A 27579-nucleotide genomic window follows, 5' to 3' on the forward strand; every position below is an offset into this window, starting at 1 on the left:
GGTGCACCACCAGCCCAGACACCAGCATCCCCACTCCCCTTTCACAGAGCCAGAAAGAGAAACAGCCAGATGTTGGATCCTGATCTTGTACGCAGTTTTCTACACACCACTTCCTTCCTTCAGGACATGGTGGGAATTTCAGCTGCCTGGAATCTTCCAGCTCCCCTTCCCCCTGGCAGTGTCCTGTATTTGCAAGTTGGAGAGCCGGGCTCTGCTGGATCCAGCCACCCCTAGTGGTGGCCAGCAACTGTGCAGCACCAATTCTGCAGGGGAAAATGAAATTCTGCACAAATTCTACATTGCACAGTAGTGCAGAATTCCCCCAGGAGTACATTCAATACCTTGTATTTTATCATTTTTTGTTTTTAATCTATCAGTCTGTTTCAGTCTGAATCTTCATATCCAAGCCAATTTTTATTAATTTTGAGAGTAAGATTTCAAGAAAACGTTATTTAAATGCTTTTCTGAAATCCATTTTGTGTTCTGTTCATGTAGTAACTCTGACCTGAAGAAGAGCTCTGCGTGGCTTGAAAAGTTGTATCTCTCAACAACGGAAGTTGGTCCAATAAAAGATATTACCTCATCCACCTTGTCTCATGTAGTAACTTTGTAATTATGTCTGAAACCAATCTGGTTTGTCTCGCAAGGTTTTTTTCTTGGTAAACTAGTTGACTATAGTGCTATTGTGCTTAAATGGTTAGTGATTATTTCCCCTCAGTATTTGTTCCATTATTTTTCTAAAGGTAAAAATCTAATTTTCCAGATGGTAGTTACCAAGATCACACTAATTTATTAATTATGAGCCTATTTTTGCAGGCCCTCTCTGAAGCAGAATTATAAGAAGAAATAAAGCAGCACAGCCCTGCTCACATTCACAGAGTACAGTATGGCAGATTACTGCAGAAAAGACCAAGCCACAGATCTATGTTGATTTCTCTAGTTGTGCACATGTATAACCAAAAATAAGAAATTATTCTTCCCCCAAGGAGGAAGACCAGCTGTCCAAATCAGCATTAGGGAATCAAATTATATAATATAATTAAACAAAGCACTGAGGACAGATTATTTTAGGCAGAGTATCAAGTGCTGTGACACTATACTTAGGAGGACATCTACAGAGCCGTAGAAAAGTTACAGCTACATCTTGTCACCACCTTCTGCTGTAGGTTGCTATGCCCATATGTTCAGGTTATTGCTTCTGCTGCAATTGCCATGCCTCACTACCAACTCCATTTCAGCCCTCCCACTCCAGCCCCCCTAAGTAGCTGGCAATGAAGTGATGAGAGCGGCAAGTAGCCAAGATGTGGAAGGAAAAGTAAACAGTAAAGGGGCCTCTTTTCCCACCATTTCTTTCTTTCTAGCCCTCCTAGCCTTCATATAATAAGTCCAGGAGTTTCTTCAGCATGCACCAGTCCAAATTAAATCTGGTATAACTACTGATGGTAATAGCTCTCTTCCCTGGTGGTCAGGGTCTTAGCATTTTGAACTGGGGAAGATTTTTAAATCACAGTGCCCTCCTTAATATATAGGTCCTAACAAAGGTGCCAAGTCCAGACAGGCATAACCTCAGCCCTTTCCTTTGGTCATGAAAAATTTTAGATGGAATCACACCAACTCAACGCCAGCGCAAAAACAAAACTATCACTAGCACCTTAAGTCCCTCCACATGCATTCACAAGCAGTACTAGTGTTGGTGGACAGTATTGCTAGTATGATCCCTCTCAACCTAAAACTCCCATGGCCTAAGTGCTTCTGCCTGAAAAAGATAGGAGGATACATATCTGTTTCATGGGACTTTGGTCCTTCAAATGCATTACTGATGCAGATTATTTACCAGCTGTCTTAGTGATACAATGGGAAACCATGGAAAACTGAAACTGAGTCATCAGAAATGTCAATTTACAATTCTGGCTCCTCCCAGACACTGTGTAAAGGAATATAGATCATATAGCAAATTGGAGCAGTCCCTGAAGTACAACAGGAGAAAATATTTCTGTTGTTGAGAGCTAGAACAAGTACAGGTGCTGAGGTGAGGGCTGTAGCCTGCCCTCAGTTCTGTCAGAGTGATTTGCATGACTCCCAACTAGCCCTATCTAGAGTTGGATGGACACACACATGCGCACGCACACAGACGGTTTGATGCCAGATTTTTTCAGTTTGAGAGTGTGCTTGAGCCACTCATCTCCAGATCATCTCCTCATGTTCAGGTGCAATACTGCAGTGATTCTAATGCTCCCTTTAACTGTTCTGGCTCCACAATGATCTGTTGTTTTATGTGGCCTAGCCCTCCAGCCAGGTCACTGCTCAGTCCATTCCCCTTCTGGGGTTAAGAGAAAAGGCCAGAAAATAGGAAACTCACAATCTCATGGTCTTCAAGACTGCCTCCCAGCCTCTGTCTGGAACTTTGTCATTCTTGGCTTCTTTTATTCTTAACACCTATGCACCATGTCTTGGTTCCAGCCCAGGGACCCTGTTTCGGTGGCTAAGTACTGTTCCTTAAATCCCACCACCATTTTCCCTTGGTTGTCCCTACCTTTACCTTGCATATCGGCATCTTCACAAAATCTGCAGACTTTTTGCTATACTTGCCTTGACTTTGTGATTCCTTGAAGCTTCTCCTGGGGCCAGCTACAAAGGTGCTTCCTCAAAGCTGCTCTCAGCTCCTCTCTGCAGCAGCTGGACTGTATTGCTAACAGCCTTTCTGCTATTTGCCTTAAGACAGTCAGTACCCCTCTCCTTTAAACAGGAGTTTCACCTCAGCCCTCTGAGGAATTAGGGTTATATCTCAGACAGCTCTCTGGTTCGGAGTAGTCAATATTTCCCTCCTTCTAACAGGCGTTCCCCCCCTCAGCTCTCTTTCTTGGTGAGGTTGTATCCTAGGCCCCTTGCTTTCAGCGTATTCAGTATTTCCCCCCTATTCAGGAGTCTTTTCCCCATCCCGCACCTTTCTCTGGGAGCTGGATTTATAGTTTAAGCCAGCTGCAAGGCTTATGCAAGCTTCCTTCAGCTGAACATCCTTTCCAGTTAGTCCCCTAGCTTGAAGGATTTAACAGGCAGCCTTTCTTGCTAATGTATGTCCCTATTCTGAGGGAGGAGACAGCCTTTATGCTGGTCCCCTTCTCCCAGTTGGTCCCCGATTTGGTTAGGAAAGAAGGGAGCCTCGCCCTGCCCACTCGGCCAGTTGTTTGGTCCCAGGCCCTCAAAGAAACAGTGCCTGTCTTTCTCCCAGTGACTTCTTATTCCTGGGACCACTTCCTCTCTATCTGCCTTTAAGTTCTTGTATCTCTCTGCTGGACCTTCCAGATCCTTAAAGGCCATGCTGGGTGGTGGTGTGAGTTGACCATTAGGCCCTACTGCCCTGAAGGGCAGCCTACTCCATCACAGAAGCAAATGGCCACCTACAGCTTTGGTTAAAATGAGGTAATTGGACACTGTCCAGAGAAGGTACTCTGTGGAGCTATGCAAGTTTAGGGCTACTGGACTGTGGTCGTACAAATAATCACCACCACCACCACAGGAACAGCTTTGTTCAATTCCTAGTCTCAAGCAACCCATGCAAATGCCAGGACATGAATGAAACAATCCATCATCTACTTTAGGTCAGAGCAATACAACCTGCTCCAAATTGTATTTGTCTACTCAGAGTACTGGGAACAAACAGAGCAGGACTCCATCTAAACAAGTTATTGAGAGAGCCTTTTTACTATCACACAGACAATTCTTTGTTTTTGCTTATGGATGTCAGCTCTTTTCCTTTCCTGATTTCAGTCACTGCCATTTGATCTGACAAGTATTCCCAGGATATCTTCTTCGATCATGGTAGTATTAAATACTGTCTTTCAGGGAAAAAAGGGAAATTCACTTCTCTCTTCCTGGAGAACTTTCTTGATCAAGGATCTATACACAGAGAGAGCTTGACACAATTGCACAGTGTGATACGTTTTCTGTAGCACCTTGGGTACATGATGCACACAGACACATGGTGCCAGAGAACTCAGTCACAGACTTGGGATGGTGATGAATACTGTCATGTACAAGGTCTCATCTCAGAACAATGTTAACAGAATATGAAGATAGCCATAATAGAAAACCAGTGGTGTCACAGAAACTAAATCCAATTCTGATTGAAGCCTTTTGAGAATGCTTATCTCATACACAGGCATGCTTCAATGAAACAGAGTTCTCATGATGAGACCTATCCAGTAATTCTGCTGTCTCCTATATATTTTACCCAATCACATATATTGGCAGAGTTCAAGGTCCCATTGTATATTCTCCATCCCTTCAACTGGTGAGTGCAAAGAATCAGGTCCAACCATTAGCAAACCAGGCAGAGCTATCCTTAGGTCAGATGCCAGTTGGAGATAATGGAGGGGGCTCATTCAGGTCCCAGTTCAATCCAAGGAGAGCACAGCATACACTAGCTAGAACTCATGGGGTCTTGGAGCAGTGTTCCTTCCATAGATAAGATTTGTTCCATTTTTGATAGTCAAAGTGTCTGGTGTAGTTTACATAAACTAGGAAGAACATGGTCATCCTTACCCCAGAGAAAATTAACTTCTCCTGTCTTAGAAAACTTTGTTTCACCCATCTCCATGTGCACTGTCTACTAAAGGGAAGATGAACAGCAAGATTTACGTGGCAAAAGTCAGATTAAGCAAAGTGAAACCTGCACCTAGAAATGTCCTCACCCATTATAAATCGTTTTGATGGGGGTGATGACTGACTTCTTTGCCTCTAGAAACAGCAGTAAAGTGCACTGTGGTCTCTCTCTGTGTCAGGACCCAGCATATGAGGTGGTGAATGACCTCTTGCAAAGCTAGGCAATGTCTCTGCTATATGTCTTCCCACCTCTTCCACTGCTCCCAAGGACAGTAGAAAAGATAAGAAGGAGAGATCATAACTGATTCTTTCTGGCTTAAGAGGCTGTGTCTTTTAGGTCTGATTAATCTAGGATTGGACTTTCCAGTGTCTCTGTCTCGCAAAAGAGGTCTGCTGTTGCAAAATTCAGTCCTCTATCTGGGACCAGACAGGTTCAAAGTGGAAGTGATTATCACTATCTTGGATCCAAAAAGTCAATAAATAGAATTTACTGTACTGACTTGTGCAAAGTCCATAGTTCAACTGCTATGTTAAACAAGTGAACCATAGCCTTGAGTTCCTCCAGGAAGACTTTCTTGTGCATATATGAGTGTCTGAGCAAAAAGATTGTCTCTGTAGTATGATGTTAATGGCATGTTCAAAAAAAGAAGTTTTGTACAAATTCCAACATTAAATACTTCCTTAGAGTAGCAATTCTCATTCCAGCCCTATGAGGAACTGGGCAGGATGTGAAGGTGAAGAGGAAGCTGGGATTGATTGGCAAAGAAGACTGGAAATAGAAGAGGTGTAGGAGATTCAGAGGAGCGATTGGGAGCCAGTCGGTTCACAGAGACAGGATGGGGAGCTGGGAATGGGAGAACTGCGACTGGCTGGGCAAGGGGACTTGACCTGAGAGTTTGTGTGATGTGAGGAGAAACAGTGGGAGCTGAGGAGAGGATATTGGAAGTGGGAGACACTGGAAGTGGGGAGGTGGAGACTGGTACTCAGGGGAGTCTAGGACTTCCTTGGTAAAAAGACTCGGATGAGGAGCCATTGGTGGGTAGAGACAGAACAGGGCCAGCGACAGACTGGAGGGGACAGGATCGAAGGGGTAAAGCTTGAGCAGAACATACAAAATTATCTGGGCCCACTAGAGTACACACTCTTGCAGACCTGGAATGGGGATTCCTGAGTCTCACAGTTCTGCTGTTGGCAAGTATCTGTGAAACCCACTGGCAAAGTATTTCATCCCCCTCTAATGTTAGTTCACACAGACGATGACAACGTACTATTACTATCATGTACTCCATCAGCTCCAGGAGCAGAGGTCTGTGTGGTGGATCAAAAAGCATTAACCCTGTTGCTGAACCATGTGAATGTCAATATGATGCCACATGATGGATTTTGTTTTTTTTTCAGTTTGTTTTTTTTAAAACCTAGAAGATTACACATACAGCTATATTTAATGAACATTTTGGTTGCAAAGCTGAGCACTCAGGAAATTCCAGAATAAAGGTTGCCTGTGCAACTTTAATTTCACTCCCCGGAACATATGCATTATGATAGTCTAGAATTAAATTAATATTTTTTTATACAGCACCCTACCTCTTTCCGTGCACAGGATGGACCATGCTCTGGGAATGAATCAGGTTTGTGTATCGAGGCTTTTGTCTGTAGGGCCCCTGCCTCCTTGTTACAGAAGTTGGACGGTGTGTACTGAATGAGAATGGGATTGCAGGAAGAGAGAGGACGATAACATGGTTAAGACAGTTGAATGCTGCCCTGCACAACTGGATTCTATCCCTGCCTCAGCCACAGAGTTCTTATGTTATGCTGGGGAAATCACTTAAACCACATATTTCACAGGTGATTGCTAATCATGTGTTTCTTTTTTCTGAGTGCCTGACTTGAGACCCTGGGGTCTCCTTTGCAGTCTTGTTTGCAGAAGAGATGAGCACACTACGTTGCAACTGAAGTCAATGGGAGCTGTGCTTTGGACATATAAAGTTCTATATAATGCTAAGTACCACAGAAAATAAAATCGTAGGCATCTCAAACTGGGCACCCAAAATCTGTGGTTACTTTTTACCTTAATCTCGCTGTACCCCTTTTCCATTTGTAAAATGGGGATTTCTCCCCTTCACTTCACAGGGGAGTTTTGGAGTTCATAAACGTTAACTACTTTAAGACTTGGATACCATAGTGATAAGCATAACAGAAAAGCTCATTAGGAAATTAATAATTCTGACTTTAGGCCATAATTTGAATATTGTGCAGTAAATAAGGCCTAGGGCCATACATCAAACAATGAGGAGAAAATAAAATATTGAACGGCTGCTCATTAAGTGAGCGTCATCCATTCTGTACACTAAATGAGATGGGGGCTTGTAGAAAAAAACATATGTTCATGTATAGAAGATTGTTTCGTAATGCACACACAGAATGAGACCAAATTAAGGTTTCATAGACAACCTTAATTCTGGCATTTCCTAAACTTTATGAATGCTCAACATTGCAACCTAAATGTTAAATGTTCTTGTCATTTTGCATGTGTATGTGTGTGCCTTTGTGTGTAATTTAACATCCCTCATAAGTACCATATCCTTTGGTTTGGAGCAACCTGATAGAGGTCCAGAAACTTCTCACTTTTTTTTCCTGTCACAGATGCTAAATGTTGTTGATTTGTTGTTTAATTTTTTGTATCGAATGCAAAGAACTTCACTCTAATTGTCTAAATTTAGCTTGTTGACATTGTAAATACACTTGACATAATGGCACCCCTTCCCTTTCTCTTCTCATGTAGACTGTACCCATTTATAGCAGTATTTCAGTTGACTCATCCCATTCACTAAGTTTGTAACAGCCACTGGATTGTAATCTCCATAACCTGGAAATTCTTGTTCTTGTTCGTTGTGTATACTCTGGCCCAGATAGTCTCTGATTTAAGTGTTGCAACTAATGTTTGCATCACAACATGACATTGTTTTATGTTTTTTTTTTCCAGACAATGCTGATGTTGCTTTAGTTAATTTTTATGCTGATTGGTAAGTGTCAAAAGCTTTTCTACTTCATGTTAAAATCTCTGCATGTTGGAAATTGTCCCATTCTATCATAACAAGTCTTATCATTCTAATCAAAGATACAATACTTGTCATTTTTTCAAACCAATTCTCACTGTTTTTCATATAAAAATACTTTACATGTATGCAGTATAGTGTGCTTCATCAGGACATCTGCCAGGGAAAAAAATTGGTTTAATGATAGTGAATGGCAGTAAGTATTTAATCAATATTGCCATAACTTCTACAAAAAGCTGTTCTCTGAGGGGGGAAAATCCTCTTAAGTTTTTGAGCTCCTGTCTAATGAATGATGGTCTAAAACAGGAATCAGCAACTTATGCGATTTTTAATGGCACACTGCTGCCTGCCGGGGTCCAGGCCGCCAGCGCTGCTCAGCCCGCTGCCGAACCCAGGCCGGCAGCGGGCTGAGTGGGGTCGGAGGCCGGGACCCCGGCCGGCAGCTGTGTGCCATTAAAAATCCTGCCCGGCCCGCTGTTCTCCACCCGTCCCGCCGGCATTTGCACATGCTTTCCTGACCTCTATCACTTCTGGCGCGAGGTTGTGTTTCCGGGTTAGCATGTCCATACCGCTACCTGGTGTCTGCGGAGTCTAAGTAGCCCCGCCAGCAGGGGCAGGAAGAGGGACCCAGCCCCACAGGAGTTGCAGCACCCGCGAGGCCTGTAAGTGGGGAAGAGTCCTGGGTCCTAGCTGTGCCGTCCACCCGCCCCCAGCACGGCCGGCCTCGCTCCCTGGACTCAGGCAGGCTGCCCCGGGGTTGGAGCCCCGGTGCCGGGATGAGCTTGGCTCTGTAATGGGGCAGGCCACATCCCACAGACCAAACCCGAGCCCAGGGGCTGCTGCTCGCTGCCTGCTGGACCCTGGGAACAGCTGGGTTGTGCCTCTTTCCCCACCCCAGGTCACTGGACCCTGCTCCCCTCCAGAATTGAGGGCAGAACCCAGGAGTCCAGAGCCCTACTCTCTGTCTGGCCCCCCACGCCCTCGAACAACTAGAGCCCAGCTGGAAACCTAGGAATCCAGAGTCCTCGTTCCCAGTACTCCTCCCCCAAGCGTCAGACACCAGCCCCTTCCCGGATCCCAGGAATCCCAACTCCTACCCCGCACCCACCCCCTCCCCAACCCTCTGCCCTGATCCCTGCACCCCCCTCACACATGCCCAGCCCCCTGCCCTGACCCCCTCACACACACACCTAGCCCTGACTCCAGCACCCCCTCACACACACACACCTAGCCCTGACTCCAGCACCCACACACATACCCAGCACCCCCACCCCATGCTCTGACTCCTGCACCCTCCTCTCACACACCCAGCCCCCTGCCATGACTCCTGCACCCCCACACATCCCAGCCCCCTCCACACCCCATGCCCTGACTCTTGCACCCCCCACCCTGAGCACCAAACAGGAGCTACTGCACCTCCCCCACACACACATTCCCACCTGCACCCCTTGCACCAAATGGGAGCTGCCCAGGTAAGTGCTTCACACTCAAACCTCCTATAATAATATAATGGAGATATACCTATTTCCTAGAGCTGGAAGGGACCTCGAAAGGTCATCGAGTCCAGCCCCCTGTCTTCACTAGCAGGACCAAGTACTGATTTTTGCCGCAGATCCCTAAGTGGCCCTCTCAAGGATTGAACTCACAACCCTGGGTGTAGCAGGCCAATGCTCAAACCACTGAGCTATTCCTCCTGCCCCAACCCTGAGCCCCCTCCCTCATTCTAGCTCCTGGCCAGACCCTACACCCCAACCCCCAGCCTGCCCCTTCACCCCCAGCCCTGTGCTCAGCTCAGTGCAGAGAGAGAGGAAGAGAATGGGCTTGAACCAGGGAGAAGGTAGGTACCCACTCTGTGTGGGGAGGGCTGGGACCCCAGACCGGCAGCGGGCTGTGCCGGTCTAGGGTCCTGGCTGCTGGCCCCACTCAGCCCGCGGAACCGCAGGCCGGCAGCGGACTGAGCGGGCCAATGGCTTAAGATCAGCATTTTAATTTAATTTTAAATGAAGCTTCTTAAACATTTTGAAAACCTTGTTTACTTTACATATGACAATAGTTTAGTTATATAATATAGACATAGACCTTCTAAAAAACGTTAAAATGTATTACTGGCACGCAAAACCTTTAGATTAGAGTGAATAAATGAAGACTCAGCACACGACTTCTGAAAGGTTGCTGACCTCTGGTCTAAAAGATATTATTTCTCTTTCTCCTCCCCCATCCCCAACAACAACAAAAAAAGGCATGAGAGAGTTGCATTAGAAAATCAAGTCTTGTCTACTCTGGAAGATTATCAAAGTAGAAAATTGGTGATATTATGACATCCCAAGAGTCAAGAGGCTGAAACTTGAGCAGTTGAGAAGGGAAAGCATTTTTGGGTAGACTGGTTAAACTTTTAAAACACTTATTAAAATTAATATGTTTAGTATTTTTCTGATTAATTACAAGAAAATCTCGTTTCTGATAGAGCTCCCTTAAATACTATATGCTGATTTTTTAAAAATTAAAAGGTTCTGCTCCATTCTTGATATTTATAAAGTTTTTTTTCAGCATTGGAGAAATTTACTGACTTCAGTGAAACCAACAATCTGAAAAGTGATGTTAAATATAGAAAATTATCATACTGGAAAAAGAAATTAATGTTTCTGTTACTGCTTTAAATTTTAAGTGTTATTTGTAACTATAATGAGTACATTATTTTCTGAAATTTTGTGAGACAAGATGTCCTCTTTAGCTCCAATGACTAATATTCATTTAAGGGAGAAGATATCTGTTAAATTCAAAACATCCTCACTCCTTCAGTTAAGGTTGGAGCGCTAACAATATGTATCCTGAGAAATCAGAGGTCTTTCAGGAAGATTAGACTTGGCTTTCCTAAGGTAAAAATTAATCAGAAGAGACAAGCTTCATGTGTATCTCAGAAGGAAGCAAAAGCAATTTTTAAAAATCCTTTTCAGATTTTATTTACTGATAATTTATTCAACTGCTCTCAAGTGATTAAAATTATATTTGAAATGGATTTGAAAACATAAGATCCCATCTTTTTTATATATATTTATATAGTTGCCCCAATAATAATGCTGTCTATTTTCAAAGCACCGTGCAAATATCAACTAATTAATTAATCTACAAAACCCTCCTATGATGTACTTTATTATCCCTATTTTAGAAATGGGTACAGTGAGATAAATTAAGTCACTCCCATTGACTATTTTCTAAACTTGTAATTGGAGCCCTTTCCCCAACGCTACAGAATTCCTGTCTTGGCAAAGAATTGTATTCATGCATCTAAGGGCTGGTCTACACTTGAAAGTTGTAAATTAAAGCACACTATCTGTTCCGGAATAACTCCATGTGGATATTCAGGAATAATTTTCATGTATAGACAAGCCCTAAGGGATGGTGTAACACAACTTGTATTAAAAAGCTAAGGCTTGATCTATACTTATATTTTGCTGGCATAGCTGTCAATGAGGAATGTAGAAAAATCATGGCCCCTACCCAACGTAGCTATGCTGGCAAAAAACCCTCGCATAGACACAATTATACCAGCACAAAAGTCCTTTTGTCGGTATAGTTTATTCTGTTCAGACAGGGGCGGCTCTAGAAATTTTGCTGCCCCAAGCACGGCAGGCAGGCTGCCTCCCGTGGTTTGCCTGCAGACGGTCCGCTGGTCCCGCGGCTTCGGCGGAACTCCCGCAGGCACGCCTGCAAGAGGTCCGCCGAAGCCGCGGGACCAGCGGACCCTCCACAGGCAAACCGCGGAGGCAGCCTGCCTGCCACTCTCGCGGCGCCGGCAGAGCGCCCCCCACGGCTTGCCACCCCAAGCATGCGGGCACTTGGCGTGCTGGGGCCTGGAGCCGCCCCTGTGTTCAGAACACTGGCTTAAGAACCTCTACCAGCAAAAGACTCTTGCCAGTATAAGCTGCATCTCTGCTGGGGTTGGGGTTGCCACGATAGCTCTACTGGCATATTTTTACTAGCAGACCTTCTTAAGTGTAGACAAGGCTTCAGTCTGTTTTATTTTTGGTGTAAGTTTGCAAGTAGTCAAGCCCTTAAGATTTCATTTTAAAACAAATATTTCTCACTCTAGAAGATGGTCTTAAAAATGTGAACAGCGCAAACCAATGAACTGCTGCTGTAAACAATAGCTCTAGGAAGATAAACTGCCCTGTTTATCTGAATGAGATGTTAACTCTGAAAAATATGATATCCACTTAATGTCAACACTTCAGTATTTCACGGTTTATTGTTTTAGTAGAAAAATACACTAATGTGCTAATCTGAAACAAGTTGCCCAGTTTCCCCTAACCAGCTGCCTCTGGGAGCTTCTACAATGCATATATACGTCGTCAATACAAAATTCTGCAGCATAACAAAAACAGAAAGCATGGAGACAGTAGAAGATAAACTAAATTTAAAGCCAACATAAGTAATGGGTTTATTGTACTTACTGTTGTGTCCGTTTTAAGTTTTAATATAATGAAAACGTCTCCAAAGAGCCAAGGCTTTTATAGTTTTTTTCCATCACGTCCACCCCTTTTTCCCAAAGCAGGAGAGAGGCTCTCTATCCAAGACTTCACTTGAAAATTGGACATCACTGCAAGAAATGAACCATGGAATTCCCTAGCTGGGTACATGTTACCACACCATGATCTTAAATTCAGAATTTTAGTTTGAGATTTTAAATTCAGCCATCTAAGGCAATAGGTGTGATCAGTACCATTTCCAATGAGAATCTGGTGGCACTGTTTATATGAGTTGACCATTTTAGCTGCAGATTACTTGAGTCATGAGAAACCCAGATAATCTTTTTGTTAATTTCACTTAGGGTAATATAAGAGAGGAGAAGGAAGGAATCTTTGACTTTCTGAATAGAATTTACTTTCTGTGGACCTAAATGGATAGAAGAGCTTGGCGCTCCTCAAACTGTCTTCCATTTAGTGTGTGTTTGTTTTTCAGCTGAATCTTACAGGTGTCTTTTGTGAATGGTGTCATTCAGTCATTTGTTGGGTTAATCACAAATACATTTTCCCTTTACTAACGTTTTGCGTTGTTTGAGTTTATTTTCTCCTTGTATAGGTGGAAATGTTACTATGACTTTCATATGGCCTACCAACGGAGTCCTACACAAATACATACTTGCATTTTGCAGAAAGCCACCAGATCATATGCGCATGCTAAAATACAGGAGAGCTCCTATTTCATGAGCTTTTAAATGGGGATTGAGAAATTTATAAAATTGAGAAGTTAATAAAATTGAACATCTCAAAATTACAGCAAATATGGTGCATAAATTGCAGTACATTACAATCCATCATTTTCTTCTTGTGCTTCAAACCACTGCAAAGCAATTTCCAAGGCATTGAAATGTGAAGGGGATGTCAATTTGTTCTTTAACATCATTTTAGTTATGTGATATTTTTTTCCCATCAGGAAAAAATGATTTGTATAACTGGTTATTCAGAAGATTGGTGTTCATAAAATCGATGTTCTACTAAATCACAATTTCTCACTGAGTCACCAATAAAAGTAAAATATTTGAAAGTTATTAATGTATTTGCTGTTTTTGACTGTCAACAGGTGTCGCTTCAGCCAAATGCTGCATCCTATCTTCGAGGAAGCTTCCAATGTCATCAAGGAAGAATATCCAGATAATAATCAAGTAGTGTTTGCCAGAGTAGACTGTGATCAGCACTGTAAGTAACTCAAAGTAAATCCTAATTTAGTCTGTTGTTTTATTTTAAAATGTCTATTAAGGAAAGAAGAGTTTGGTAACATCTTGCTGACAAATGAAGCCTAATTAATTTCAATCTGACGTATTGGCAAAACTATTAAAGAGCAGCTAGCGTGCAGTGAGGCCTCCACTGTAACTTAGATAGCCTTGGGGAAGCTGCCTGAGCTAGAGCAGCCTGTTCTCGTCATCTTGTGAGTGGCACTGCAGCCAAGAATTCCTGCCATGTTAAATCCCCCACCACCCACCTACACAGGGTGGGGCTGCGTAAGCTGTTTTTCACAATACTTTGCTAAGGCGCATAGGTTGATATGAAAAATGGCTCCCCTGTTGGTGTTGCCATCAAAAAGTGGTTGTCTTGCTTTTGAAAATATGGGAAGACGAGATGGTTTTATTCCAATAGTAAATAGCAAACCAGGAAGCTGAATTAAAAGCAGTAACGGGTGAAGTGTAAGCAATGTCTGTTGCTTCAGAATTCCATGGTTTCCCCTTTGTCTTTCACTATTTCATTTGTATTGCAAAATAACAGCTATTTTTTCTGTGCAATGCTCTACTTCCTCTTGGTACATCAGCAATTTAGGGTTTGATCCTGTAGAATTTAGAGCACATACCTGAGAGGTGCTGAGCACTCCCTGCAGCATTAGGAGTTAATGGCATCCGGCATTTTTAAGGAAGTGCTCAACACCTTTTGAGGGTGCGACTGGTTTTTTATCCATGGGAAAAGTACATCCTGTTTTTCTGGAGCTGAAAATCCAAAGTAGTAGCAATGTTTTAATGCTGTGTGAATTTAAGTCTCTTAGGTTGTATAGCTCTAGATAGAAAAGCATTTACCTGTTAACATGAATAGGTGTGCGCATATCTCTGAGGTATAGTTGACACTGGTACTTTAAATTACTATTGCCTTTTTTGCTGTTTTGACCATGAAAGTGCTGTTTCATGGTCTTCTAGAACTGGAGCTTTTCCCTGTAAAGTGTGTGACTTTCTTTTGGCAGTAAAGTTTCTTTACTGTTCTTTTAGATTTAGTAATGACTAAATAGCAAGCTTCAATATCTTCCACTGAGAAGCCATTATTTGTGCTCTTTTTGTTTTGGATATTCTAGTTCTTCCCATAGATAGTGTCCCAACAGTTAAAAGCACCTGTCTTGTGTTCTTGAAGGAAGTCTCAAGTATGAACACCATATGTTTGGGGCAGACTATATCAGTTCAGTGTATTAGATATAAAATAAGATGGTTCTTCAAACTGTCAGGAGTGGGCAAATAGACTCAATTTTTGTTTTCTGCAAAGGTATCCACAGGGCCAGTTCATAATCACAAAACATTTAAATGACTTCTGGATTGAATTTCTGCATCACTGAGTGTCAGAATCTTTCTGGGATGTCCTCAGCTTTAAAAGATCTATGACACTCTGTTTCCTTAATAGGCAGCTTTGAAGTATTCAGCTGGCTTTGTGCATCAGGGTGGAGGGGATCTGTTGAGGCACCGCAGTAAACGTCAGAGCATAACCATTCTTGATGGACAAATTAAATTAGGCATGCAATAACTCAGTGGTCCCCAACCTTTTTGTCTGGCGAGCGCCAGACGAAGGACCGCGGCGGCGGTCAAGCATCCGCCGAAATGCCGCCGAAATTCAGCGGCATTTCAGCGGCAACGCCGCTGGATGACGTTGCTTGTCAGCGACAAGCGGCATCATCCAGAGGCGTCGCCGCCGAAGGCATTTTGGCGGATGCTCGATCACCAGCCACGACACGGGCGCATTTTGATTGCCCCATGGGCGCCATGGCTCCTGCGGGCACTGGGTTGGGGACCCCTGCAATAACTGAAATCTCTCATTTTTCTGAGCAGCCATCCTCCTGTGTGTATTTTTTTTTTTAATTCTTGTACAGAATTTGCTACAGCTGCTTGTAGCATTTCCAGAGCAACAGCGGAATGTAATTCTCCAGTGTACTTCATGGAGTATGTCTTTATCTTACTTGGCTAATTTGTTACTTCACATAATCACACCACTGCTGATGCAAGAAGAACATTTTTCTGCTAAACTTCTGCTATCTGGAACAGCCTTTCTAGAATCCTAGAACTTAGAAAATGAATAATATATTTTAGGTTTTATCCCCATGCCTTGTTGACTGATGAACCTCTCTTGCCATTTCCCTTCACCCTTTCCCTTTCTCCACCTCCTATCACTCTCCTTTGCTGTCTTCTGGCACTTCCCCTAAAAATACTAACAATCATTCTATGTTGTGCTATGGCGCATGCCTGGCAGTCATAAGCAAGAGCAGACTACAAAGTATTGAGATTTATCATCAGTACTAAGTCTCTGGAAAACAAAATTTACAAGTAAATAATTCAGTTAGTAATTCCCCTGAAGGTGTATTATTTAAAAAAAAAATTGTCAAACACATAGTCTGTGCTGGAATTTTCCTACTGTCTTACTATCTGGTAGCTGCATTATATGTCTATTCCGCTAAATGTTTAAATGCAAGTTCAGTCATTTGATTAACCTGTTCATCAGAAACTTGTTTACCTTATTGTACTTGCTTTGTATCAGAGTAACTGTGGCTCACTGTCACTTTCAAAATTTACATTAATATTATCTCAAAGTTCTTGAACTAGTCAAACCAACTTATTTATAAAAGTAAATCTATATATTTTTTCTTTTTGAACTAAATATTCTGATTACTGGTCAAAGTAAATTCACTAAACTTTGGAAAGTTAATAAGTAATCTGGCTGATGGTTTTGTGTGTGTGTTTTGTTTTGTGGCTTTTTTGTTTGGGTTTTTTTGTTTTGTTTTAGGTTAGTTATTGACTTTATAGGATTTTGGATGTTACATTTGTTTTCAAGATATGGAAAACTCTGAAGGGTGGAGCTCATGCTGTCTGTAGCTAAGGTTACATTAACACTTTATATAAGCCTCTACTTAATTTCATTTTAAATGTTAGGGCTGAAACTTTTCTGTGTTTACTCTTTGCCTAAAGTTGAAACTTTTGAGCCATTTTCAAGAACGACATTGGGGAAAAGTCAGTAGTTCTGCTAATAATTTTTTTCAACTGCTTTTTGAACTTTTTCACCTCCATATTTAGAAGTAGAGGTTTGAAATTTAACCGGAGGATATAGTCTTGGGGTTAAAAGTGCCTTTTCCTATCCCGGAAAAAATGTACCCAGTTTCAGCAGAGTTATAAGCCTCTGAAAATGCCATTTGCAAACATTCAGTAGAGTTTAAGAGGCTTGTTACTTAATTTCTGAACATGCTAAGTGCATTGAGCATTTTTCTAGCCTCTGCTGAGCCTGCTGCATGGTAGACACAGGTCTACAGGGTCTGGATGGAGGTCTGGGTGGTGATGATGCCTCAGTAGCAGCACTGCCCTTTTCGGTCTAAGAGAGGTTAGACTGGGTTGGGAGCCAGAAAGAGTGCATGAGTTTGTGTCAGCTCTTCCAAAGACTGGTATTACTTGCGTGCTCTTCCTTCTAAGCACTTCTTATTGAGCCATGGTCTCATGTCCCTCACTTAAGAGGCAGACAAATCACTTCTCATTTTACAGATTGTGCAAGATCATCTCTGGCAAAGCTAGAAATAAAACCCTGGTCTCTAGCATGACAGACCTAAGCAGTGCTTGAATTATGGGAGAATGTGGCGGGGGGGCTTACTACTTTTAGGGGCTACCTCACTTCTGTGTTATGATCCCCTTACTTCTCACTACTGTTTAGATTAAAGCCAGCCACTTGATGTTCATGGCCCCACTACTTTTTTCCCTTAATTTGAGAACTAGACCTAAGTCTCATCCGCTAAGCAGCCCTGCCTTTCTGAATGACTGTGGCAAATTATGTTGTTGTTTATGCTGTTTGCAGTCATAAAACCACACTCAGCTCCAGAATCAGGAGTGGAGCCCAGGATTCCTGATTCCCAGGATTCCTCTGTTGTCTAGTAAATAGTTATGTATTCCACTGGCAAAACATGCATTGCATGTTCTAACACTTGAGTGCTTAATTTGGCAACCTTTTTACATGATTATAAGATAGTAATTAGTATGTAATAGTATATTTAATGTGTATTACTGTGTTAAAGGAATTACTAGGTTATGTATATTTTTAATATTATATAACCTTTCTAGTATAAAAAGTCATAGGCCAGTACTGTCTATTTTTGACTGGATTAACAATTTCTGTTTCTATATTTGTGTTGCGTGATTTCAGGTTCTGTAGCACTGTTAGTACAGGAATATTGTTGTAGAGGTGATGAATTGTTTGCACTGCAAACTACCTGTTTCCTTTTGAAATCAAATCTCTGCAGGGAGCCCATATAGCTGCTCTCAGACCTCTCTAAATAGCATTCAGAATGGTCAACCTGGCATAGATACCTTTCATTTGATGCACTCTTATTCAAGTGCTCTGCAGGTCCCAGCATCTCACACTAGCCTCTGAGGCAAAGCAAATTAAAGAGAATTATTGATGCTCTGCAAAATGTTTGATGCTTAATGACAAAACCATCATTCTGTCTGCCCTCACAGCCAATATAAAGATATTCTGCCGGAGACTGATATTTATATTCTTGATGTGATTAAAACAAATTTTAAACTTTTTTAATGTGGTATTAATATTTTGTATATATTACATTTTAAACTGATTCATGTGTAGTGTGAAAATATTAAGTTAAAATGAGTATGTTCAGTCTTTTCTTTCAAGAGTATGCTGAAGACTAATTCACATTGTTTAGTGTGCCTAAACTAGTACCCCGACCTCAGTTACCAACATCACCAGTTTCTAGGTGCCATCTGCTTGGAAATTCATGTAATATAATAAGCTGTCAACCTACCTATCTTCTAAATTAATACTTAGAAAATGCCATACTGGTTATGAAAGATCTATGGGTTCATCCAAACTTGCTGCATATTGATTAAAAAAATAACTTTTTTTCTGGGCAGCCATACAGTAATAAACCCATGGTGATATTTTCTCATGACAACAAAAATTTACATCATGCTGCCCCTCCTGTATGTTCTGTTCTTGCAAAGGGGAAGGGGGTGTATTACAATATATAAGAATTCAGAGCATAAGTCAATTTTTAACTAATGGGAGTTAGGAAGATGCCTTCCAGAACTGATTGCTGCAGGAATTCTTGCACCTTCCTCTGAAGCATCTAGTACTGGCCACTGTCAGAGTGAAGGTACTGTGTTAATGGATCACTGTGACAATTCCTTGGTTACTGTGTGTTAAATATTTCTCTTCAAGTAGATGTTGCCATTAGTGTGGTTCGCATTGTAAGTGAAAATAAGGGTCATATGATGGTCTGACGCTGAAAATGTGCGCGGATCCAACTCTGTCTTCCACTTGCAATTTGGATTTTTAATTCTTTTCTGATCTAACAGAAACTGGAAAGAATGAAAGTGGCATCAGTTCAGTTAGAGAGCAAAATAGGAGTAGAAGAAGGAAAGAGATAGCAAGTATCTCAAATATGGAAAAACTACTGAGGCAAATTGTGGAGTCTCTTCTTCTAGTGTCTCTAGTAAATAAATGTAAAGTCCTTCTGCCATTAGAACGCCTGCTTGCTTGCTCATAGCAAGTCTGGATTTAAAGTTAACTCTATTAAGATAATATCTGTACAGATCACTCCCTCCACCCGCCCCCACCTTTTCATTGTTTTGAACCAGAATTTCTGAAAGGGTTTGGTTCTGTCACAATAGTAACAGCTTTTTAAACACCCTTTCTACGTAATCTGGCTTCACCAGGCAATACAATGAGGTTTCAGGAAGCAAATTAGATGGATAATGCTCTGACTCAGATTAAATTTAGACTCCACCTTGGGTAAGAGCTTGGGGTGAGGAGGGTATGTCTATGATCCTTGCTAGTACCAAGTTCTGGCCATGAGCTAGGTAATTTAACTGGCAAGTATGGATGGAACATCACTTTGAAGAAATACTTCATGAAAGGATGAGTGAAATGCCTCTTGTATGGAAGAGCAGCAGGCAGCAATGGCTCTTGAGTGAATATTAACTATGGGGAAATAGGATTCTTCTTCAGTAGATCCAGCCATGTATTCTACTTAGGTGTGTGCGCTTCCGATGCACCAGAGCCAGAGAACTGTATCTAAGAGCACCCGTAGGGGCAGCAATCACAACCTGCAGCCATACCTTTTTCTTGTGTATAGTAGTTAGTAGTACCTTAAGCTAAGTTTAGTGTTAGTATAGTATTAGTTAGAATAGCTGGTTGTCCTATATCATGCCCTGACTAGGGTTCAAGCATTGTCCATCATGTTTAGGGGCCATCCCCAAAAACAATCCCCACGCAAGGTGTTGCTTGTATCTCAGTGAAGGATATGTCTAAGAGCAGTGCTCCATCTGCAAGTTGTTCACAGACAGGACTCAGATGGTGAATGACTTGCAACTGAAACTGCACCGGCTCTTACCAAGGCCTCACGTAACTGGCTATCACCTTTAGATCCAGCAAGTGATGCTGCTCTGCAGTTGGGCTCCAGCGTTTCCCTCAAGCAGAAGAAGGGTCATTCTCCCTCCCCTGGTACGGCGAGGAATAGGTCCCATGCGAACGGCGGTGGCGGAGTTGATGGGGAAGCCGCGGACTTCGATCCCGCGGCGTCTGGACGGGTGAGTACTTCGAACTAAGGTAGTTCGAGTTCAGCTACGCTATTCGCGTAGCTGAACTGGCGTACCTTAGTTTGACACCCCCCCCTTAGTGTAGACCAGGCCAAAGAGGAGTGCTAACTGGCATTGTTCTCCCTCCAGCACATGAGACGGAGCGGTTCCATCTAACCGCTCCCTGGTCCTGATCCAAGAGCAGTGGCAGCCCGTACTGTCGAATCTAGTTCCAACCTTGGAACGTCTGCTGAGTTCAGTACTGATTACATCAGCACCAGTCTCCATACCAGCAGTATATCAGGTGACATCAGACCTGCTTTGCCTCTTAGTCTCAGACTCTCCACTGGTTCAAGAGTTTGCTGGGGCCATGGCTTCATCTGCATTATCTTTCCGCAATGTCATTGTCTTAGTGGCAGATCACATTGTCAAATTTGGTACCACCCATAGCCTCGGTACTGACGCCTCTCCCGATACTGTATGGGAGTGTGTCTCATTCAGTGCTGATCCCCCATGCCTTTTTGGCTCTGATGCTGCCCCCATGTTGGGTTTCAGGTGAGCCTGAATTTGCCCTGTCAGGTCTGACTCACCCACTGTCACCACAGAACTTCTGCGACTCCTCAAGATCAAGGCTGGGGTCGTATTCATCCTCGTCATATAGGTGCCAGAGAACACCCTCGGATTACCATCCGTACCGAGATTGGCATCTGTCCCATGGCTGGAACTGGGGCTCTTAGCCTGGTGCCTTATCTGTATGATGAGTAGCCTCCTTGGAAAGCTCCTCAGTCTCTGAGGTCCCATTCCTCAACCCACTCCAGAGCAAGATCACCAGTCCCGATGGTGGCTCCCTCTCTTAAACCACCTCAGCTGCAAGTGACCGCTGAGCCTATTCTTTCTGGACCTCCACGGCTCTTCCAACCAGATCCTGTGGTACAAGAACAGGATCCGTCATTGGCACAGCAAACCACCTCCTTGTCCTTCCTGGACAAGTCTACTGTGCTGAAATCTTCCTCTCTTTTGGTGCCCAAGGACTTTCAGATGTTTCAAGACCTCCTGAGGCATATGGCCGCTATCTTGGGTAACCCGGTAGAATTCCTGCAGGAGAATACACATAAACTGCTGGATGGTCTCCAATCATCACCTCTAGGGAGACTAGCCATCCTGATAAGAGGCTCTTTTGGAGCCTGCAAATGCCCTCGGGAATACCCCAGCTTCATTGCCTCCCATGGCAAGATATTTGAAAAAACTGTACTTCGTTCCTATGCAGGGTTTGGGGGTTTCTACTCCCTCCTATATCTCTGGTGGTAACTGCAGCAAATGACAGGGCACAGCAGGGGAGGCATAAGTCCACCTCTAAGGACAGAGGCCAAGACAATGAACTTAATGGGGAGGAAGATTTATACCCCCATTTCCCTGCAAATGCGCACCCTGAAGCAGCAGGCGTTGCTCTCTGAATATGACTTTGTCAATTGGGCAGCCATGTCTGAGTTCACAGACAAGTTGCCAGAAACCTCCAGGGAAGAGTTTCTATAAACTATTTTTGTTCATCTTGACTTGTTCAACTATAATCTTCCAGAAAATTCTCCATGCCAGCTATGAGAAGAGCTGATGCCAATGCACAGCTGTGTTGTCTATCAGGATTTTAATGCTTTTTCCTTTGACCAAAGGCCCTGGAAGCCAGTCTTATGGCATCTATTTGTTTATTGGGAATCTGATTTTTCAGTTTTGTGAGGGGCCATGAGCTGCAAAATGACATCCTGATCCCTTCTCAGCAGAATACTTCTGTTACTTCAATGGGAGATGGGAAGGACTGAGTAACGGCTACTTCCCTAGAACAGTTAGTAGGAGGCAACTTCAGTAGTGTGTCCTGGGGTGAGTGAAGAGAATTGTGGACCATTATATAGTAATGTGAATTTGGCCACCCCAGGAGGTGGCTCATTCTTAACTTCACAAGTTAAAGTTTTTAAATTTAAAGTTTTGAATCTATTAGACCTAAGATGCTTAGGAAATATCTGAGCAAATCTATTGGCTGAGCTCCCTACCATGAAGATCTGTTCCAGTGTGATCCTGAGCAAGAATGGATTCAGTCTTCCTTGAGTCTTAGATGGAGAAGAGATGTTTGTTTTTTCCTTTGACCCTGAGTTCTGTCTTCTTAAATAGAGAAGTGATGTGAAAAGCCTCACTCACTCCCTGAGAAGACTTGGTTCTGATGAGCCTGACTTAATTGTGGCTGTACATGTTGCCATGGGAAACAAAGAGAAACAGCCACCAATGCCAGATGCTTAAAGAAGCAGACCATCTTGCTTTGGATATAGCTGTTGCTCAGCTTGCATATGAGGGGCTTTCTGGGAGGCTGCCTCATTAAGATATGTAAGTGTCACACAAAAGCTGTGTTCCAAGCCAATCCTGCTGACTGACAGATTTGCCAACCATATGTCATATGGAGTTTGATACTTTTGATAACTTTATTCTGAAGATCCAAAACTGGGCAAAGCCTTTCCTTTTTCCTCCTTCCTTTTCTACTTAATATCAAGTGTAAACTTTTCCTTTGGAGGACTTTGAAACCTGTTGTTTGTTCCTTACTGCAGCATGGAGACAACTTCTTTCCCTTCAGCAGTTTCTAAGGTGAAGGGTTTATAGAAAAGGGAAAGATGTGGAGAAGGAACTGAACTGAATTTAAGGGCATAACCTTTTCTGTAGTCTCTAGGATCTGTATTTGTGGAATTTCATTCTGCTGCAAAACAGGATGGGCAGTTTGCAAAAGAATGGAAAGGACTGAATTTGAGATGTCTGAGCATTGCTGATGATGGATTTAGAAGTGATTTGAAGCCTCAGCGTAATGCATGGCTCAAATTATTGAACTGTTTAGGAAATCTGTGTTCTTGTGAAGCTCTCAAACCCAGTTTTAATTGTATTTTTAGAAATCTGAAGTGATAGGCTTTCCTTATATCATGAGCATAACTTGTTCATATCCAACGTGTCAAATACAATGTTTGTCATTTTAAAGAAAATATGAAATGATGGCTGGAATGTGGGGCATTTTGTTTGGTTTTTTTTTCTCCCCTGGTTACTCCTACCTGCATCAAGTGCCAGTATAGAATATTATTGGTCCGAAAATGAGCAGTGAGAATGCCTGGGAATATTTTAAAATTTAATTTAGGATTTACTATAACAAATGTGATCTCTGAATGAATTCAAACAATATAAAATGCAAATACATGATGTATTTCCAATTTATAAGGAGTATATTTTTGTAGTAGCTCTGCTTGTGTTAGCTCTACCTGTATCAAATGCCACGGTTTAATAAAATATTTAGGATGTACTCTATTTGTCTTCTGAATGACTGCAAACAGTTTTTCATGTACTTGCATTTTATATTCCCTAAAAGATGGTTTTCAAATACATATTTGTGTAGGACTGCCTTTTGCCTGTGTTAGCTCTCCCTTCATCTCAGTGCAATTTATAAAGAGTATAAGTTCTGACTTATGACTGAATTCAAACACTGCTTCATGAAAATGTGCTTTAATTATAATTTTTATGCTAATTTAGTGCTCAACAAACATTCTGGCCTGATAGTCCTGGCGACATGAATCTCCGTCTCACAGACATGCAGACAGACAGAGACCTGGAGATACAGTTGTGCATATGCCCCCATATTGCTTTAGTAGTGTGGCTCAATCCTGACTTTCAAGGGCTACAATCTCTAGAGATAAACGTTTTTCATCTGAGACAAAAAACAAGTTCTGACTATGGCAGTGTGTTTTTGTGGATATCTGTTCATTGGGGGACTGGACTGTGACTACAAAATGTCATCAGATAGTAAGGGCTTGGCTACACTTGCAAATGTAGAGCACTGGGAGTTAAACCAGCCCTCGGAGACAGCAGCAGGGAAAGTGCTGCCATGTGTTTACACTGTTAGCTGCAAGCACAGTGGGATGGCCACATTAGCAGCTCTTGCAATGCCACAGAGAGCAGTGCATTTTGGTAGCTATCCCAGTGTGCAAGTGGCTGCAGCGTGCTTTTCAAATGGGGGGGGGGGGAAGGGAGTGTGACAGTGTGTTGTGTGTATGTGGGGGGAGAGACAGTGTGTTTTGGGGGGAGAGATGTCAGCAGTAAGTTCAGACAGCAGCAACACCCCCCCCCACCACACACACACACACACACGCCTGCTTTGGCGGCAGCAGCAGCATTCCACAGTAACTGTTTGCTTTGTGTCCCGGAGCAGATAAGCGTGCTGGCTGTCAGAAACAGAGCTTTGAAAGGGGATAGCCACATGCCTGCCTCAGAGTTTAAAACAATGACCAGGGTGGCCACTTGACTTTAGAGGCTGATGGGACGTTTCCAGAGGCCAGTCACAGTGCAGTAATGCAACACATTGTCCACACTGACACCTGAGCGTTTCAGCTGGGGCGCAGCAAGCTTTATGCTTCTCATGGAGGTGGATTACCAGGAGCACTCAAGCTACAGAGTCAAGGTGCTCTACGGGCCTTGCCAGTGTGGACACCTCAGGAGTTAGGGTGCCTGGGGTTGATTTAATGCTCTCCAATGCTCATAATGATTGGAACTGGTGACCTTGTTCTATAAAGGTTCTATATCTGCTATTACCAATCTCAGGAGCCCTCTAGTCCACACTTCATATATTTGCTGAAAGACTGTTAAAAGTATTTTTTATTTTAAGAGAAATTAAGTATTTATTTATGACCTGCTAATACTGAAAACACTGAAGAAGAATGTTTTACAGACTTCCTTGGGAAACTTGCTCTAAACGTCGTCCCCACCTCACCCCCCACACACCAGAATTAAGAGAATAAAATAGTCTAGCTCTATTTAGAAATGCAATTTTTTGCTTTCATACAGTATCCTGGGATATTCAGGAAATAGTTTATTTCTGTTGTGTCTTCTGTGAGCTGAACCTTTTGCTAGGTGAAGTTGATGAGTTGATTATTACTGACAGGAATGTTAATATGTCCCTTTGCCTCCTGCTCTTCAGCAGGCAGCAATGAGGCTAATGGCCTCACCAGTAACAGCTCAGTTTCAAATCTTCCACTTTAAAGGAAGGTAAAGAACATCATAATGGAGAAATTCAGGTTCTTATTCTTTGACTGAACAGCAGTCTTCAAATGCTAGGTTCAGTTATATACTTAGTACAGAGATGATATTGTTGTCCTTGTCTGACATTCTGCGTGGGCACTATGTGAGTGATTCTGTTAGCTCTTTCAGTAATATTTAAAAACACTGGTCATCAGGTTTTGCTGAGTTGCCTTTGGAGTCTTCTGGGAGTAGAGGGGATGTTACAGCATCAGATTTGTTGCTACCTCTGCAATTCCAAAAGCTGTTAAGTACCTTTTTGTATCTGAGCACTTGTGGATGGAATACCACTGGGCTTAGCCTCTCCTGCCTTACACACCCTGTCAATGTTGGGCTTGCTGTTGTGAGGTATGTTTTGGCCTGCAGTTCCACCAATTTGCAGATAACTAGATAGAAATCATCTTGTTAAAAGGACAGACTCCACTTTGTAGTTTTCTTTGTACCTGACAGAGCTACTGTAGATATGTATCTGAGAACAAACTGTCTTTAGCTTCAATCAGATGAGAAGGATGGAAATGAATCCGACAGGACAAATACGTAGAGGGTTGGCTGAATTTAGTGTGCCTTTTTAGTGGTGCATTTGTCCTTTCCAGTATGATTCATAGCTTTGGCTTATATTGGATTCATTAGTTTTCCTGGATGCCCAGGTACAGCTGTGACAGATTTTTTTTTTTCTTCTCTTTCTTCCATCTATGTCTGGTCCAGAGGCTGCAATGATAGCCGTCCTGCAGAGCTTGCCACCTTGACTTACACTGATTTAACCTTAGAGTAAACTGCATTAATCCAGTTGTATGTGGATAGACCCTTGAAAAGCACCATAAAACTTTAGCTAGCACAGAATGCAGCAGCTAGTGTCTTGAGTGGGGTGAATGGTTAGGAACTTATTGCAGCGTTGCTTCATCCTTTACACTGCCTACCCATTGGCTCCTAGTGTAATTATGATCTATAAAGTGCTAAATTCTCAGATCACTGATGTCAGAGCGATCCTTGTTCTGTTTACAATGTCGTGAACTGCTTTTGGAATCATAGAATATTATGGTTGGAAGAGACCTCAGGAGGTCATCTAGTCCAACCCCCTGCTCAAAGCAGGACCAACACCAGCTAAATCATCCTAGCCAGGGCTTTGTCAAGCCTTAAAAACCACTAAGGATGGAGATTCCACCACCTCCCTAGGTAACCCATTCCAGTGCTTCACCATCCTCCTAATATCCCACCTAAACCTCCCCACTGCAACTTGAGACCATTTCTTCTTGTTCTGTCATTTGCCACCACTGAGAACAGCCACGCTCCATCCTCTTTGGAACCCACTTCCGGTAGTTGAAGGCTGCTATCAAATCCCCCCCTCACTATTCTCTTCTGCAGACTAAACAATCCCAGTTAAAGGTAAAGGTAATAATTGGAGATATACCAATCTCCTAGAACTGGAAGGAACCTTGAAAGGTCGAGTCCAGCCCCCTGCCTTCACTAGCAGGACCAATTTTTGCCCCAGATTCCTAAGTGGCCCCCTCAAAGATTGAACTCACAACCCTGGGTTTAGCAGGCCAATGCTCAAACCACTGAGCTATCCCTCCCCCCTCAGCCTCTCCTCGTAAGTCATGTTCCCCAGCCCCCTGATCATTTCCGTTGCCCTTCGCTGGACTCTCTCCAATTTGTCCACGTTCCTTCTGTAGTGGGGGGACCAAAACTGAATGCAGTACTCCAGATGTGGCCTCACCAGTGCCGAATGGAGGGGAATAATCACTTCCCTCGATCTGCTGGCAATGCGCCTACTAATACAGTCCAATATGCTATTAGCCTTCTTGGCAACGAGGACACACTGCTGACTTTCATCCAGCTTCTCGTCCACTGTAATCTCCAGATCCTTTTCTGCAGAACTGCTGCTTAGCTAGTCAGTCCCTAGCCTGTACTCTGGTGCATGGGATTCTTCCTTCCTAAGCGCAGGACTCTGCACTTGTCCTTGTTGAACCTCATCAGATTTCTTTTGGCCCAATCCTCCAATTTGTCTAGGTCACTCTGGACTCTATCCCTACCCTCCAGCACATCTACCTCTCCCCCCAGCTTAGTGTCATCTGCGAACTTGCTGATGGTGCAATTCAGCCCATCATCCAGATAATTAATAAAGATGTTGAACAAAACTGGCCCCAGGACTGACTCCTAGGGCACTCCTCTTGATACCAGTTTCCAACTAGACATCGAGCCATTCATCACTACCTGTTGAGTCTGATGAGCTAGCCAGCTTTCTATCCACCTTATAGTCCATTCATCCAATCCATACTTCTTTAATTTGCCGGCAAGAATACTGTGGGAGACCGTATCAAAAGCTTTGCTAAAGTCAAGATATATCACATCCACCGCTTTCTCCATATCCACAGAGCCAGTTATCTCGTCATAGAAGGCAATTAGGTTGGTCAGGAATGACTTGCCCTTCGTGAATCCATGTTGACTGTTCCTGATCACCTTCCTCTCCTCCAAGTGCTTCAAAATGGATTCTTGAGGACCTGCTCCATGATTTTGTCGGGG

The 27579-nt window shown here is 42.9% G+C and overlaps 1 protein-coding gene across 1 annotated transcript in view; it reads left to right on the forward strand.

The window, feature by feature from the left end:
* The window catches only part of ERP44 (endoplasmic reticulum protein 44), a 118685-nt gene that overhangs the window by 36920 nt on the left and 54186 nt on the right, over nucleotides 1-27579 (forward strand). Inside the window, exons 3-4 of the mRNA XM_045007491.1 lie at nucleotides 7586-7625; nucleotides 13239-13354. Coding sequence (XP_044863426.1) covers nucleotides 7586-7625; nucleotides 13239-13354 — 156 coding nt within the window. The remainder of the gene's footprint in view (nucleotides 1-7585; nucleotides 7626-13238; nucleotides 13355-27579) is intronic.

This window comes from Mauremys mutica, chromosome 2 (genome assembly GCF_020497125.1).
Source record: "Mauremys mutica isolate MM-2020 ecotype Southern chromosome 2, ASM2049712v1, whole genome shotgun sequence".
In the NCBI taxonomy this organism is placed as follows: Eukaryota; Metazoa; Chordata; order Testudines; family Geoemydidae; genus Mauremys; species Mauremys mutica.